Source organism: Lissotriton helveticus, chromosome 4_1 (assembly GCF_964261635.1).
Source record: "Lissotriton helveticus chromosome 4_1, aLisHel1.1, whole genome shotgun sequence".
NCBI classification, from domain to species: Eukaryota; Metazoa; Chordata; class Amphibia; order Caudata; family Salamandridae; genus Lissotriton; species Lissotriton helveticus.
The window spans coordinates 962,759,526-962,774,633 of record NC_136063.1 but is presented as its reverse complement, the minus strand read 5'-3'; the positions used below and the strand labels follow the sequence as shown (position 1 = coordinate 962,774,633).

Below are 15,108 nucleotides of genomic sequence, written 5' to 3'. Positions count from 1 at the left end.
GGCATGCGAGACTATACTAATAAAACAAAACTAAAACACAGCAAAATGTAATAGTAAGGCATACTGCGAACAAATACCGCATAAATCAACCACTTCCTAAGAAAAAAGGAGGTAAGGAAAAACATGTGCATAGATGCTCAAAATTACATTATAAAAAAGCCACAGTTCAGTGAGTAATACAATACATAACATGTGGAGAACATTATGAAAAATTCGCTGGACTGAAAGTCAATGAAGTATGTAGAAGTCTCAAAGCGCCATCTTGAATGAATAGGAGACACTTGGCGCCAAAAGTTCAGGTGAGAAGATGGAGATTAGGCAGCAAGCGTAGACAAGTGCGCATTTAACCAATGGGGCTGTAGCTGGAGTATAAGACAGCGGCACAAAACCAGCAAGGGCGTGAGTCAGTTCTGAAAATGTGGTAAATAGTAGTTAATAATTAAACATTCTCCTCAGGCATATGTTAGAAGCTGCACCGTGAAGCAGGCTGTTTTAATGAAGATAAAAAGAAAGGTGAGAGTTGCCTACTGAACAGGCATACAGCGTAGGATATTAGATATTTGGCAGGAGTGACCATTAATTCTGAGATACAGCATTAGATATGAGGCAAAGCTGGCAGAGAGCGCAGCCCTCAACAATAAAACCGAGATGCTGCTAGGGCCGAGCTCCGTCAGCGGGTCTCATGAAATGGCGGCCGCGTCTCCTCAGAGGTATGCTGAAGGCGTTTTATAGCGAGCCAGAAGTTGCGCACACACAAGGAAGCTTGTTCAGGAAAAGAGAGTCAATAAAGCGTTAAAGCCGGAGAAAAGCGGCGTATGAAATTCCACAAGCAGCATGAATGTGATATCCGGAGTGCCGCTAGGAGCGAGGCTCCATCAGCGGGGTTCGGGAAATGTCGGATTCAGTCTCACCATGCTCGGTTAAATGCGTGAGGTGGGCAAAACTGGCTGTCTTGGCCCCGTAAGTGCCAGCGGATGATACGCCTCGGCTCCTCAAGGTTTCCCACAACTGCTCCCGTGTCTCATCATCTCCTAATCGAAGGAAGGAGTCTTGCCAGGCCCTCCGTCACCACCGCCTCCCGGGAGAGTCACAAAGGCACCGCCATCTTCTGCGGGCGCTAGCCACGCCCCCGTACCGCAGTCTATTTTCCAAGTTGTCTTGTTTTGATAACCTTGCTAAAAAAACATGTTTTTCATGTGCCTCTTAATATTACCGTTCTAACTATTTCTAAGTACTTTAAAAAGCTTTTTGTGGGAACTTTTCGTAAGTCACTAGGCTCAATTGTTATACAGAGCTGCTTATCACTGGTATCCAGGGCTTAACCTTACTTTTGCAACCAAACTCCATCACCAGGTCAACTTCTTTAGCTCCTCGCTCCCATGGTAGCTAAATTAAGCTACTCACAGATTACTCGGGGAAATGGTGTAGGCCTAGAAACTCAATCACCGGATGACAAGTAATGCACCTTGATTTTTCTGCACTATTACTGCTTAGGTGCCTTCTGGTTTCAAATCAGTATGAATGCTGCCTCTACTTGTAAGTACTTTTCTGTGATAGGCGCTTCAGCTGTGACCCCCTTGGGCCATACTAAGCCACTTAATATGCCCTTTTGATTTTCCTAGGGTAAGATTTTGGCAGCAAACATCACTGTCCCTATGGACGCTTATACAATCAACGTAGTCCACTTCAGAACTGTATCAAACACTCTTGTCTTTAGTTTTACATTGTGATCATCAGAAAAGCATGACTAAAGGAGTTGCATCCCCTCTTACGGAGGGACAAGAACCATATAGCGTGTCGCCCCTAAGTGGGACGGGTATGCCCAGACGTGGGTCCTGTGCATACTGTGTCACTGGAACCAAGCTGTACCCAGCTGATGAGCCCGTAACTAGTGCAATACAGGTCCTGGATTGCTTGTGTTCCGGTTCAGAGAGGACCTGGCTTGGCAGTTTGGGCTGGACTGTTTCGAATGGAGCACGGTCAAGAGTGATTTGCATAAAGCTGAGTCCAAAATGAGGTGACATGGTGTGCAAAATAACAAGGGATTGCGAAGCAGCCCGAGTATTTACCAGTGGCTGCGATTAATTCAAGCATTCCATACATCACTATTTTTGTATACAATTATTAAAAACACTAGAAAACACTAAAAAAAAAACCTCTGGATTTCACAACAAATAGAAACTGAAAACAGGAAAACGTATTTATATTGTGGACCACTTCCCCATCTAAACCTCTCCTCAAGTGGCAACGTGAAATTCTATTCTGTCTACAGGCTGCTTAGAGCGCCCGGAAGAAGAAGGTTTACTGACCTTCACAAACTGCAGTCCAGGTGCACAGGATATTGTACATTATTGGTAGGGAAAGAGGTATTCGGCTAGCAGAGGCAAAGATAAATGTATATGTTAAAGGATTTTAACTGTCTTTGAGGAGAATGAGAGTCCAGGCACAGCAAGCATCCATGTATGGGAAGCGAAGCAAGACGCCTGCACTAAATTGCCCTTGTAGGGATGAAGCCAAATATGATCTGTATGGTCATGTGGTTTTGTAGTTGTGTCCTTCAAAGCAGAAATATCTACCGTAAACTAAGAAACCAAGACAGAAGGGCAGGAAATATAATGTGGTAATAAAACTAAACAGAAATGTTCGTTTACAAATACCAAGTCGAATGCTGATTCGGTCTGATGTTGGCTGTGTTAAAAATGAATCCTTTGTAGAGCATGCAGCAATCCTGGTGTTAGGAGTTGTGAGTCTTCCTGTATCTGTCTTTGTGGCAGAAGTATGGGGGGGAGGTGCACATTTCATGTGGATCTTTGTGAAGATTGGAGAAGTGTTCTATTCTGTTTGTGAAGAAGGTACGTGTATCCTATTTTTTGTGTCTTGCTGCATCCGTCTTTGTGGAAGAAGGATGTGGTGAAGGTTCCATGCGTCATGTTGTGAGCATTACATGTCGGTGAAGGTCCTACAGAGTATCCTTCGAGTCTTCTGCTGTGCATCCTGCTCATATTGCTCCTGTTGGTCTATATTAGGGATTCAAATAAGGACATAAATTACTAAGAGTAACTGGATAAGATCTAACTTTCTTGAAGATGTTGTCTCGTGTTCTTCATTTTAGACTGCTGTCTTCAAGTTGAACAGCTGGGTTGATCTGTGTATGTCTACAATGCCAAAAGCGGACTCAGATTTGCAGAATAGTCTGTCTGTAATATTTCGCAGTAACTCATTGCATGTAAATTTATCTCCTGTGGATGTCATGAAAACCTGACAATGGTCCAGCTTTCGTGGATCAGCATTGCAGAGCCTCTGCTGTAAGCAAACACTAGCCAAAGGGTTAAGGTGTGGAAAACAGGACATTTTAAACTGGATGAAACAGTTATACAGTACGTTTTAGTTTTACTGCCTGGGGTGGGTTTCAGAGATATTGGCATGTGCTGTTATCAAGACATACTAATCATTCTGTCCTAACAAGCAATAAATATGGCAATATTCCAATCCGGTAACAGAGAAATATGGAGTAATAATGCATTGCTGATTGATTCCTATATCACACATGTTTCTTTTGTCTTCTCTTCCTCCCCGTGCTTGACTTTTTGTATGTGTAGCCTCAGATAGTAAGGACGAAGAATTCAAACCTCCCCCTAGGAGATCCTTTCTGGGTATGTAGAGCGCATGAGACTGTCCTGTCTGTGTGTCCCATTGCATCTTCTAGCATGGTAGCAGTTGCACTGCATGATGCATGATGGCTAACTTTGCAAAACCTTTCCCTTTGTGACTGCCACTAACAGCATATGCTGTGTGTCATTTCCTCCTACAGAAGTCCAAGCAAAAAAGTTTTTAACAGTTTTGTGCTGTTATTTAGCAGGTATAAAAGCATTTTAACTTACATTATTTCTAGTGCATGTCCTTGCTTACTTTACTTACCCTTGCTTGTTTTGATCAGAATTAATAAAAACACTTTGTTAAGCAACTTGTACTTGGCATCTGGGCTGACAAGGATGGGGAAGTGTTAGTGGGGTTGAACTGTGCTGACAAATGGAGAAGCAAATAACGGATTTAGATGACTGTGTCAAGAGGATACATTTGTGTGCTGTTTCTATTGAGTTATGTAATTGGTATTACTGTAGAATGTTTGTGGGGATATTTGTAGTGAACTCCAATTTATTTTATTTGGAAGCGGATAATTCTCAAATCGGAGTATTTTTTATTTATTTACAAAGCTTGTACAGCGCAACAGCTACCCAACAAGGGTTTTTTCCGGCGCTTTAGCAACAGACAAGGTGACTCCGGTCCAGCCAAATCAGAACCGCCATGGTTTCAGCTGTCCGCGAAAAGTGATCAATGAAGTGTAGGATCTTAGGTGTTCAAGGTTTAGGGCCCTGTGCCCAAAGGAGCGACCTCCCATGCGAGATCATTTAAACCTGAGAACAGTACACAAAGTGAGGTTACTGGAGCACAGGCAGCGAGCAGGCTGATACAAAGTTATCAGGTTAGTGATATGGTGGGGAATAGTTCCTGCCCTTACTTTAAAAACATAGCATAATGACTTTAATTTAATGTGTTTCTCCACCTTTAATCAATGCAACTTGTGAAGAACAGCAATAGCTAGATCAACCTTGCAGCAGCATTTTGCACCATCTGTATACGTCTCATGGAGGCTTTGTTAGCCCCCAGGTACAGAAGGTTGCCATGGTCAAGTCAGGATAACTGTCTGGGCGACAGTTCTCTGAGCAGATTCAAGAAGAATCCATATAAATGTGTGTAACCATTTCAAGGTCGTGAAACAGTTTGCGACTACCTTTGCCACCTGGGGCTTCATAGAGCACTGAGAATCTACTAGAAAGCCAAGATTCTTTGCTTTGGGAGCAGAGACAGGGGTGTCACTCAGAGCAGCCGGCCAGTGTTGAGGTCCCCAGAAGGACACATTGTTTTCCAGCACCAGCACCTCTGTTTTTCCTCCATTCAATTTAAGAGAGTTGTTGTTCTTCCAAGAGGCTTCATGAGTTAGGCAGGAGTTCATTGACCCAGAATTGTGATCCTGTGCAGATGATAAAGAAAAGATGATTTGGGTATCATCCTATAGGAGAAAAGACTCCACCCCCAACGTTCCACCAGGTCAGCCAAGGGGCAAACATAGATATTAAAAAGTGCTGGGCTTAAAGCAGATCTTTGCGGGACCCCGGCGGTCAGAGCATGGCACATTGGCGAGGTGTTACCAGAGAAAACCTGAAAGGTTTGGTGCTTTAGAAAAGAAGACAGCCATCAAAGTGCCATTCCTTGAAGTACCAGTTGTGCCAGTCTTAACAGTATCATGGGACACAGTATCAAAGGCAGCGCTTAGATCGGGTAAAATCAGCGCTGCTGTCTCACACTCATCTAGGAGCTGTCTAAGATGTTCTGTGACCCCAAGGAGGGCGGACTCGCTACTTTGCCCAGCTCTGAACCCAGACTAGGAGTCTTGTAAAAAACTTTGACACTCCACAAAAGCAGAGAGTTGTTAACAGATATTTTTCTAACATTTTAGACATAATGGGTAGCAGAGAAATAGGTCTTTAATTGGACCAGATGGAAGTTAGATTTCTTCAGAATGGGAAGGACCATGGAGTGCTTCCAAGTCTAAGGGATGACTCTGAGCCGGTGAGAAGAGTTACCAGATGAAGCATAACGTCAGGATCCAGCTGCCAGAGCTGGGCTGAGGAAAGAGGGTCTTTGGGGGAGCCAGATCTTCTCGCTTGTGCAAGGGAGACAAATAAAGGTAGGTCCAGGGAATCCCATGTGTCCCATGTCTGGGGGACAGGAGGGGTGACTGAGGAAATAGAGTCCTCAGACGCTGATGGTGCCAGGTGGCTGTAAGGCTGTGAGGATTCCCCTCTGGCCTCCTTCAAGGAGTGTTGGATATCATGTACTTTGCTCTGAAAAAAAGAGCGCTAATTCCTCACAGTGAGCCTATGCTAATGTTGATTCGGGGACAATCCTACAAGATTCCGAATATTCCGTTTCTATTCAAAAGAGCATTCTAGGACAATTTTGGGCCAACAAGATCAGATCGGATTAGAATGCAGCTCAAGCCATTATAAAGAGACTATGATAGCGTTTCAGAGACAATTTTATATTTGAGCTTAGAGGAATCATCATAATTCACCCTCCATGCCCTTTCCAAAGTCTTAGCTTCTTGTAATTCTTCAGAAAACTGCGTGGCCGAAGGGTGTATTTTGCCTTTGAAATCCCATCACCCTCCTGGTGATGGGATTTCAAAGGCAAAATATGGTCTAAGGGACTTAAGAGCCAGTCCTCTATTTGTAGCTGATCCAATTTAACCTCATCCTGCAGACCAGGAGCCGTTTTTCTCAGTTGGCTGTTAAAAGCCCAAAGGTCCAGCTGGACTGATGCTAAAATTGAGGGTGTGCTTGAAACCAGAATCACACCTATATCAGACAATGTGCAGTTCTGTAACGCAAGAGGTTGGTAAAACATTTACTTACATGGAATTTCTCCAGGTTTTAATCCTGTACTTCAAATAGGGATACTTATGGGTAGCATCTGCTACCCTTGGCTCTTCTCATTCTACCTGTGATCTCTGTAACCATGAAGACAATAACAGGAACAAAAAAACATCTAAGAGTCATGTTAATGTTGCATAGTTTCTCTCCTTGTACTTAGCCTAATCCATCGGCAGCAAGTAAGGTCCTGAGTGTCTAAGTTGAGAGAAGTGCCCAACCTTGTGATGTTCTTGGGAGTCAAAGGGTATGTTATTGTGCTACCTCGAACATTATGGTGATTCGACCTGTGTTGTTTTAAAGTTTCTTGCTCAATGCCAAAGTTCATCGCAGCAACTGTGAACAAAAGCGAGAGTCCAGCCCCTGCCTTTCCCTCCCTCTCTGTCCATCACTCTTATCGAGTCTTCCTCTCTCTGCTTCTCTATCTCTTTGCCCCTTTGTATAATCTCTATGCCTGCTTCTCCTCATTTCCCTCGCTCTCCCTTTGTCACTTTTCCGGTCTCGTGTCTTTTTCTTCCCATCCTTGGTTTGTACTCCCTCTTCTTTCACTCTTCCTCTGTCTGCTTTCCCCCATACCCCAGATGACATCTGGGCAGGTTGAGGGGAGTGAGTTACCCAAGAGGCTACATTCTCACTTTGTGGGAGGGGGTAAGAAGTAAACCAATGATGCAAGGATGGCAGATGTGCTGGACAGCTTCACTTCGTCATTTCTCCTTTCACCAGTTTTGAGGCCTATATGTGCAAATGACCGGAAAGCAAAATAGCACTGTACCATATCGAAGGTGTTGGAAGGTTGCGTATATCAAGTGAGGATTTACAACTTTTGATTACATGTTTCCATTTCACATGTTTACATTCTAAGCATAGGAAGTTAGAGATTTGTGATCAAGTGCCAAGGCCGGAGTCAAACCCAAGTTCCTAGGTCCCAAAGTTGACAGCTTAGCCACTAGACTACATCTCCTTCTCTTCTCTGTGGTAGAGCCAACAAGTAGAGGTAGAGCGAGCCACATGGCACTAGATATAGCTGGTGGGAGCCCACGATGGAGCTCATGGTGAGATACACTGTGGGTTGCTGATGGTGAATATATTTCTTTTTTGAATTGATGGATGCACTTCACCTCACTCCTCCAATGGAAGCAAGAATGACTTTTATTTGTAGCTATTTGTATGTATTAGTAGTTTTTCTGCTTCTCAGTGAACTACTGTTTGTGGAAATCTGCCATTGGCAGATTTTGATTCTCACAAATACGTCATCACACTTTTGGCAAACTTCTTTCACTTGTAGCCATTGGTAGAGGCTCTTCGATTTCAAGTGTCCATGGCAGACTTGCCCCTCCTCGGTTCAATGGACTTCAAGTCTATCAAGCTACACAGGCTGCAAGGTTGACAAAAGGATAGGGCATTAAGAAGGGTAGCTTAATAATAAGTGGAGTATATTGGGAGGCTGCTTTCTGCATGCCCAGTAACCAAGCTGGGTCACGCAAGGACACTGACTCAAGTGAGAACAGCCTCCTCTTTTTGTTTCAGGTGTCTGGAAAGTCTTCAAGATCCAGAAATGCTACTAGATTGGTGGGCACAGCTAGACACTACATAAAGAAACCTGTTTGTGCAATTCCTATGCCTGAAATGCGCCAAGGATAACCTGTGACTAACCCAGCCTACTCCCACTTTTCATATTGGATGACACCACCAAACTCTGTCAGTCTGAGTTTCAGGCCTCTAAAACCTCATATGTAGCTGCCACTAAATTCTGAGATTGCTGAGGCCTTGGTAATAAGAGCTCTGATAGTTTTAGTCTTCCCTAGAGGTATGTCCTATGACAAGTTTGAGCAAGGGAGGGCCTTTATGTGGGCAAGGAGTCAGAAGAGCTCTCCAATTTCAAGTCACCACTGGAGTGAGTAAAGATTGAGTTAAGCAGTTCCTCTACCTTCCCAAGAAGGAGCATTAATATAGGAACGCTGATGTAGCGATCTCTCTCTGATCTGCCAGACCACCCTTGTACCAAGACAATTAAGAAGAAATATCTTGCAAAATAATTATAGATCTAGTAGTTTCAGCAAAATTTGTGCAGGCTTTAATCAGAGGATTTTTAACATTGACTTGTAGACTGCTTTGTGTTCACATGTAGTGACGAGGCCTGTACACTGACATTCAAAATGCAGAAGTGAGAACAAACATTTTCTATCTGTGTTTTAATAAGCAACATAAGAGCAGCAGATTCCCCAAGTCATCATGTCAGAACATAACTTAAATATGCCATGGGAGGGAGGAGTCGTAGAGATGGCACTCTGAGTAGGCATGTTTCCTTTCTGCCCTCTGCCACGAGGTGTACAGCATGCCCTCATCAACAATAATGACACAAAACTAATGACAACTACTGAATTATCTTGAGGGACTTTGCCTGCAGATGCAGAGTGCTGGGGTTGTATTGGTGGAGATTGGGCCTGTCCACGTGGATGCCATTGCTGGTACTCAAGATGGTGGCATCAACTCAGTGTACAGAAAAATAATGCCAGTGGAGGTGGTCAGTTGGCAACTGTATGTGATGGTGGGGTTTTGGATAGGGGCCATGGATGTGACTAGAAGCTGGCAATCCGTGGCTCTTCACTGTTAGTGCTTTGGAGGGGTGAACTGTGCATCCGGAGGCGATGGACCCCAGGGGCTAGCGCCCACGAAGAGTAGCAGGTAGAGAGCCATGTGGCCCGCTCACTTCCCCTCAAAGAGGCGACACGTGAACTGCTGTCTGAGCCCCACCCGGTGGAAGAGACTTGAGGTACCGAAAGCAGCTCCAAACACAGATGAACCAAAATGCAGAGTCAAGAAAGTAGCCAGATGGAAATAAATTGATGAACTGATGCAAGAGGCCTGACTCTCGGCTTTTCCTTAAGGGTCCTTATATAATTTTGTCTGTCACTGATAAAACTGCTAGAGTGCCCTGGTGCCGATGTATTACTACAGCCAGTCATATACAAAAGTTTGCTACACTGGACATGTTCCGTAGCTAAATGCATAGGTAGCCACACAAGATGGAGACATAAAACTGGTGATTATTGAATCATAACCCTACGTCTGCATGTGAGACTGAATACATACGCTGTTGAATGCCGCCTAAAAATAGCCTGCGACAACGGTTGACGCACCAGGTGCAGAAACGTTTAAATGCAGTGCCATTCTTGTGCTCCGCTGTGATTGAGACGCTGGCCCCAACCATGTCTTCCCTAAGTCTGACTTCCAGAATGCACTTCAAGTGCTAAGAAGTGAGCTCCGGGATATCCTTAGGGTGCAAATGAAAAGGGGTAGACAAGAACTGAAATCTTCACTAGGGTCCAAGATAGAGGAGTTGTGTCAATATGTAGATCCAGTTCGCACAAGGATTCTAGAAGACCCTTACAGAGTCCATAGAAGGAAGAGGTACTGTTTGTAATTCAGAAAATACTTGGAACCACCTATGATATTCATGGGTATTCTATCTTACAAGATCTGTCCCAAGTTACCCTTTTAAAACGGCAGCCTCCTGCTCTTGCGGGCCTCATTTCTCCGTATTTCCCCACACGGTCCCTCAGGTCTGAATCTCACCATCTGGCGATTAAGCCTAGGTTCAGACTGAGTAGGATGGGAGGGCGCTCTTTTCGTGTTCTGGCGGCTGATTTATGGAACTCCCTCCCTGTACACATCCGTGCCCTGGATAGCCTTACTCTTTTCAGACGCGCCATTAAAACTCACCTGTTCGCTTCTGTTAATTGATCTTTCTTCTTTTCAGCTCTGACCTGTTGTGTTGTGGTATCTGATCAGGCGCCAGGACGCCCCTTCGCTGGGGCAGCTGTGCGCCGAATAAAAGTTATTGACATAACATAACATAACATAACATATTGAAGGACTCGCCCGTGTGATATCGCGTTTGACTAGGTAGTTACAAGTCGTGCAACAGACGTGGTGAAACTCACGAAAGCTTTGATAATCAGACTAACCACTTCGTACCTGCAATTAATATCCTGAAAGACCATGAACACAACTGGACTACAGTGTGGCTCTTTGCGTAATGTGTGGTAGAAACAGTGATCGGGGGTGGATGGGTGGCAGAATTGGAAAAGGGTTCAAGAACGCAAAGCATAAAAAAAATGATGCCAATTCCGTGCCCTCTTGAAGAGGAGGAAATGTGCAGCAAGTTGTCCCAATGAACACACTTTGTTTTTGAGCCGCACATATTCAGAGGGTTAGGTGGAGAAAAGGAAATTAGATCTGTAAAAACACCCCTCCTCCCCAACCCCAAAAATAGTAGTCACTCACAGCAGTAACTATGGGCATAGTTCGCTTAGAAATTCATTAGGTGGGGAATTCCATCCTTAATCCCTGATTGGCTGGCAAATTTCTGCAGAGCGCAGCCTACAGATAGACTCCTCACAGAGATAACTTGGTATTAATTTGTGGAATGGGAAAATCCTCGTAAAGGATTCCCCCACATGTTAGGATATCAGTTTAACGCCAAGGATAAGTGAGAGGGTGGGTTAACTATCTTTGTGTTTTTCAAGATTAGGGTGAATGTCTGGGAAAATACAGGGGATCACTGATTACGAGGTGCAGATAGTTGTCCAAAATTCTCCCTTTGTGGCAGGATTGGAGGCCCCTACTGACCAACCCACTTCTATCTATTCCCACGTGGGAAAGTGTGGCATCCTAAGGTTCTGTACTTGTTGCTCGGTGCTAAAGAATGTAATGATGTCAGTCCTATCTGATATCAGTTAGAGCCTGGCTTCGATCTGTGTAACAGCCTCTTTGTGGATGAGATCCTATTCCTGGAATAAACCTTATTTCTAATTAAAACTGAGTCTGCTGGATTCTTACAGAAAGTCTTTACACATAATAGTTAGGCCTGAATTAACCCCGACCCAAAAAAAAGAGGCAATATGGAATTTTGTCAATAACCGGATATCTAACCACACAAGAACACAGGTGGAATGAAGCACAAGTGTTAGCCACTAGCTTATTTTTCTCCAGCAAAGGAGAAGAATAAAGGAATTTGTAGCATCCAAGTCCATACATACATATAATGATGTAACCGAGAATACTACAGAATTGTCATATTTCAATATTAAAAACAAAGAAAGACAAGGAAGTATGTCTGCGTTTAGCTAATGTCTGCCTTGGAGTTTCAGACACTTACAGAAGGAATAGTATATCATGTACTCTCATCTCAGGAGCTTCTCTTAGCTCGGTTTTTTCACACTTTGATACATTTTCTAAACAGGACATAATGCTTACTGGTGATTTATTCATGTACTGAATGGAGAAATGCAGCGGTCTTAATCAAAGATGGTAGCGACAGAAGCGCTCTCCCCAAAAAAACTGAACTCTGTGCTACCTGAACTAGGCCAAAAAGACACTTGGAGGGAGAACCACCCAGAGACACGGATTATATTCATTTTTCTCACATGGATCATATGTATTCGCGCATTGATATCATATTCCTGAGCAACGCCCTCATGCCACTGGGTGAAAAAGTGACAATTCAATGTATAACTCTCTGCAATCATGTGGTGGCTAGTGTTGACATCCGTCTTGGTCTACGAATCTGAAAACACCCCTACTCCCTCCTTGGCACTTGCTGCCATTGCTACTTGGAGATAGAGACATGAAAACAGATCTATCCCAAAAAATAGAAAAGTACTTTGAATTGAACAACAATGAGGAAGTATCACCTTTAGGTATCTGAGACGCTTTAAAGCCATTGTTAGAGATCAATGTATTTCGATCCTTGCAAATTTGAAAAATAAAAACATAAATTAGAAGCTCAGAAACTATTGCGCCATTGTAAACTGTTATCATAGAGGGTTCACCTGCGAGTGCTCCATATTAATACGGCGGTGCTCTCGTTCCTACGTTTGACAAAACACCCCTATATTTAAAAAAAATCTCCTTGCCAAAAAACTGTGTCACAAAACGTAATTCAGGTACATTTCAGTAAAATGGTCTGCTAAAGGGTGGGCGCTTACAAGAAATGAAGACAAAAGTGAAGAGTTTAGAAAATTTCAGAAAAAGGTATACACTGACAATAGCTCTTCAAAGATCGGTACCTAGACTGGATCAAACTCCCTCCAGTCTTTGAAGTAGAAAGGAAAACCTTGAAAGCCATCATCTCTGTGCCAGAGATATGGAAGGCCATCAATACCTTAAAAAGACAAAGCCTGAGGCCAATATAGGTCTACGGGCACTTTCAATAAAACCTTTGTGACCCTTCTAACCCCCATATTAGAAATCCTAATTGACTCTTTTGCAACTCCAGGCAAAAAGTCTGCCTCTATGGGCGATGCCAACATCACAATTATACCAATTATACCTAAAAAGGGCTGTGTCCCAAAGGTACACTCATTGTATAGGCTGATCACATGTTTACATTTAGACTTAAAACTGTACGCGAAAATGTTTGCGGAACGACTTCACTTAATTTGCGGCAACCAAGCAAACACACAATAATATTAGAACGATGATGCACTTGACTGTAAAGGCGCAGAGAGAAGCCCTCCTGATGATCTTGATCTTGATAAGCCTATGAATCGATGGATGGGCCCTTTTTGAAATGTCATGGCGTAGATCGGCTTTGGTCCTGTGTAAAGCCATGGTTATAGCTCTCTATGTCAGCCTCACTGCCACCATCACATTGAATGGCTTAAAAGCCGAACAAGTTGGCCTTAAAAGAGGTACTCGACAAGGGTGTCCTGTATTGCGCCTACTTTTTGATTTAGATTACACAAAAGGGTAAACCCGGAATCACTGGGACCTGGGTACTTGACAATATATAATGGGGTGGTCCCAGTATTTATAACATCAAAATGTGAAAGGTCGAGGCAAAATGTAAAACAACAATTCAAAATATACAAATCATAGCGGACTTTGAGTTTCAGTGTTATTTAATCACACCGAAACTGATCAGAGTTTCTTCAGACAGAAAAAATCACATTGTACATTTGATTTATATCTAGTAACATAGCAGTGCCCAGGGAAAGGGGTGGGGGAGGGGAAGGCTGTGATTCTGGTGAGGTAGTGGGATGGAGAAAAGTGCAAATCACAAATACTGCAAGCACAAATTATTAATGTACCAGAAGGGAACATGAATCAAAACAACATACAATTGAAGTACACAATGTCTGTACTTATATGCCATGTAACATATAATTTCTCAGTAATTCAAGTACTGTAGATAAGACTGGCATTTGGTGATTGTCGACGTTTCGACCCCCTTGAAGACGTAGGTCTCCTCGAGAAACTTACAGTTGGGGTCTTCCTCAGGACGGTGAGTAGAGTGGGGTTACGGGGCACCTAAGGAGAGAAAGTATGGTTTTTCACAACCCTAGCGGATATAGTGGAAGATTAAAAACGTCCCAGGGAGTAGGCGTACGACGTATAATTACCGTGAATGGGGAGACCGGGTCCTCTCACATTATATATTACTTTTTGATTTAGGCATCGAACCGCTAGCAGAATATGCTCACCCATGAGCGAATATGGAATAATGTTTGGCCAAGCAGTCCCTTTATGCAGACAAAGTCATCTTGATGTCAAGTCCTTACTCCCAGCTCAGTTGGTTATAAAATACACATGGGCAAGTCCACCTTTCTAAATCTCACACCCCCAGATGACAGAGCTCGAGAGTTAAAATCCAAATTTCCCTTCCCCTGCCCCTCTAATACAGTAACTACTCGGGCATTAAGATAACACCACAAATATCCCAAGTGTATGAGGACAATCTCCCTCCACTTCTAGCTGGCATTAAGAAAGACCTAGATCCATGCACAAGCACTTACCTATCCTGGGCCGGTGGTATTAACTCCCTCAAAAATAAATGTTCTACTGATAGTTTTATAGCTCTTTTAGGCCCATTGACTGGAGATTTCTTCTTAGATCTATAAAGTTGTGAGATTTGTTTGGAATAAGTTGAGACCTAGAACATCGCTAGGGCTGTTACAGAAACTAAAAGTTAAGAGGGAGCACTCGTTCATATTCCCTGCATATTATGTAGCAGTCTAAGGATGTAGGACGGATCGCCACTGCCCGCATGGCGGTGGTGATCTGCCCCACATCCTTCCCCGCCCGCCACCCATTTCCCCCCGCCATATCAGTATGGTGGGGGTACCGCGGCGGACGGTCTTCCCAGGCGGAAAAGGGTTTAATATGGTGGCGGTGTCTGCTAGACACCGCCATCCATATCAGGATGCAGGCGGGAGGCAGCCTTTCCGTGGCAGGGTTGCCGCCACGGAAAGGCATGCGGATTTTGAAGTTGGGGGCCCATTGCAGGCCCCCATGATGTTGGAGGTGTGGGGGGGCACATGGGGGGTACCTATGGTACCCCCTGCATGTGCATGCACAACATGGCAGGCACCACATGGTGCCTGCCACTTTGTGCATACAAATGCACAACATGCATTTTTGGCATTGCGGCGGGTGTTGCTGAAAGCACCGCCCGCCGCAATGTTAGAAAAGCAGGATGCGTTCGCCAGTGTGGCGGACGCATCCTAATCTCCGCCACGGGACCGCTGCACTTATGGCGGGCGGTCCCTTTTTACGTCAGGATGGCTGGCGGACCTAATTGTGGATTTTTACATAGTGGTCTAAGTCTGAGTCA

The 15,108-nt window shown here is 44.0% G+C and overlaps 1 protein-coding gene across 2 annotated transcripts in view; it reads left to right on the top strand.

Annotated features, from left to right (window-relative positions):
* Positions 1-15,108, top strand: part of SLC66A2 (solute carrier family 66 member 2) — a 432,790-nt gene that overhangs the window by 101,764 nt on the left and 315,918 nt on the right. Inside the window, exon 4 of one of the 2 annotated variants that reach the window (XM_078687576.1) lies at positions 3,600-3,653. The exons of the other annotated variant lie outside the window; for it this stretch is intronic. Within the exon in view, the coding sequence (XP_078543702.1) occupies positions 3,600-3,653 (54 nt within the window). The remainder of the gene's footprint in view (positions 1-3,599; positions 3,654-15,108) is intronic. 2 annotated transcript variants of the gene reach the window in all.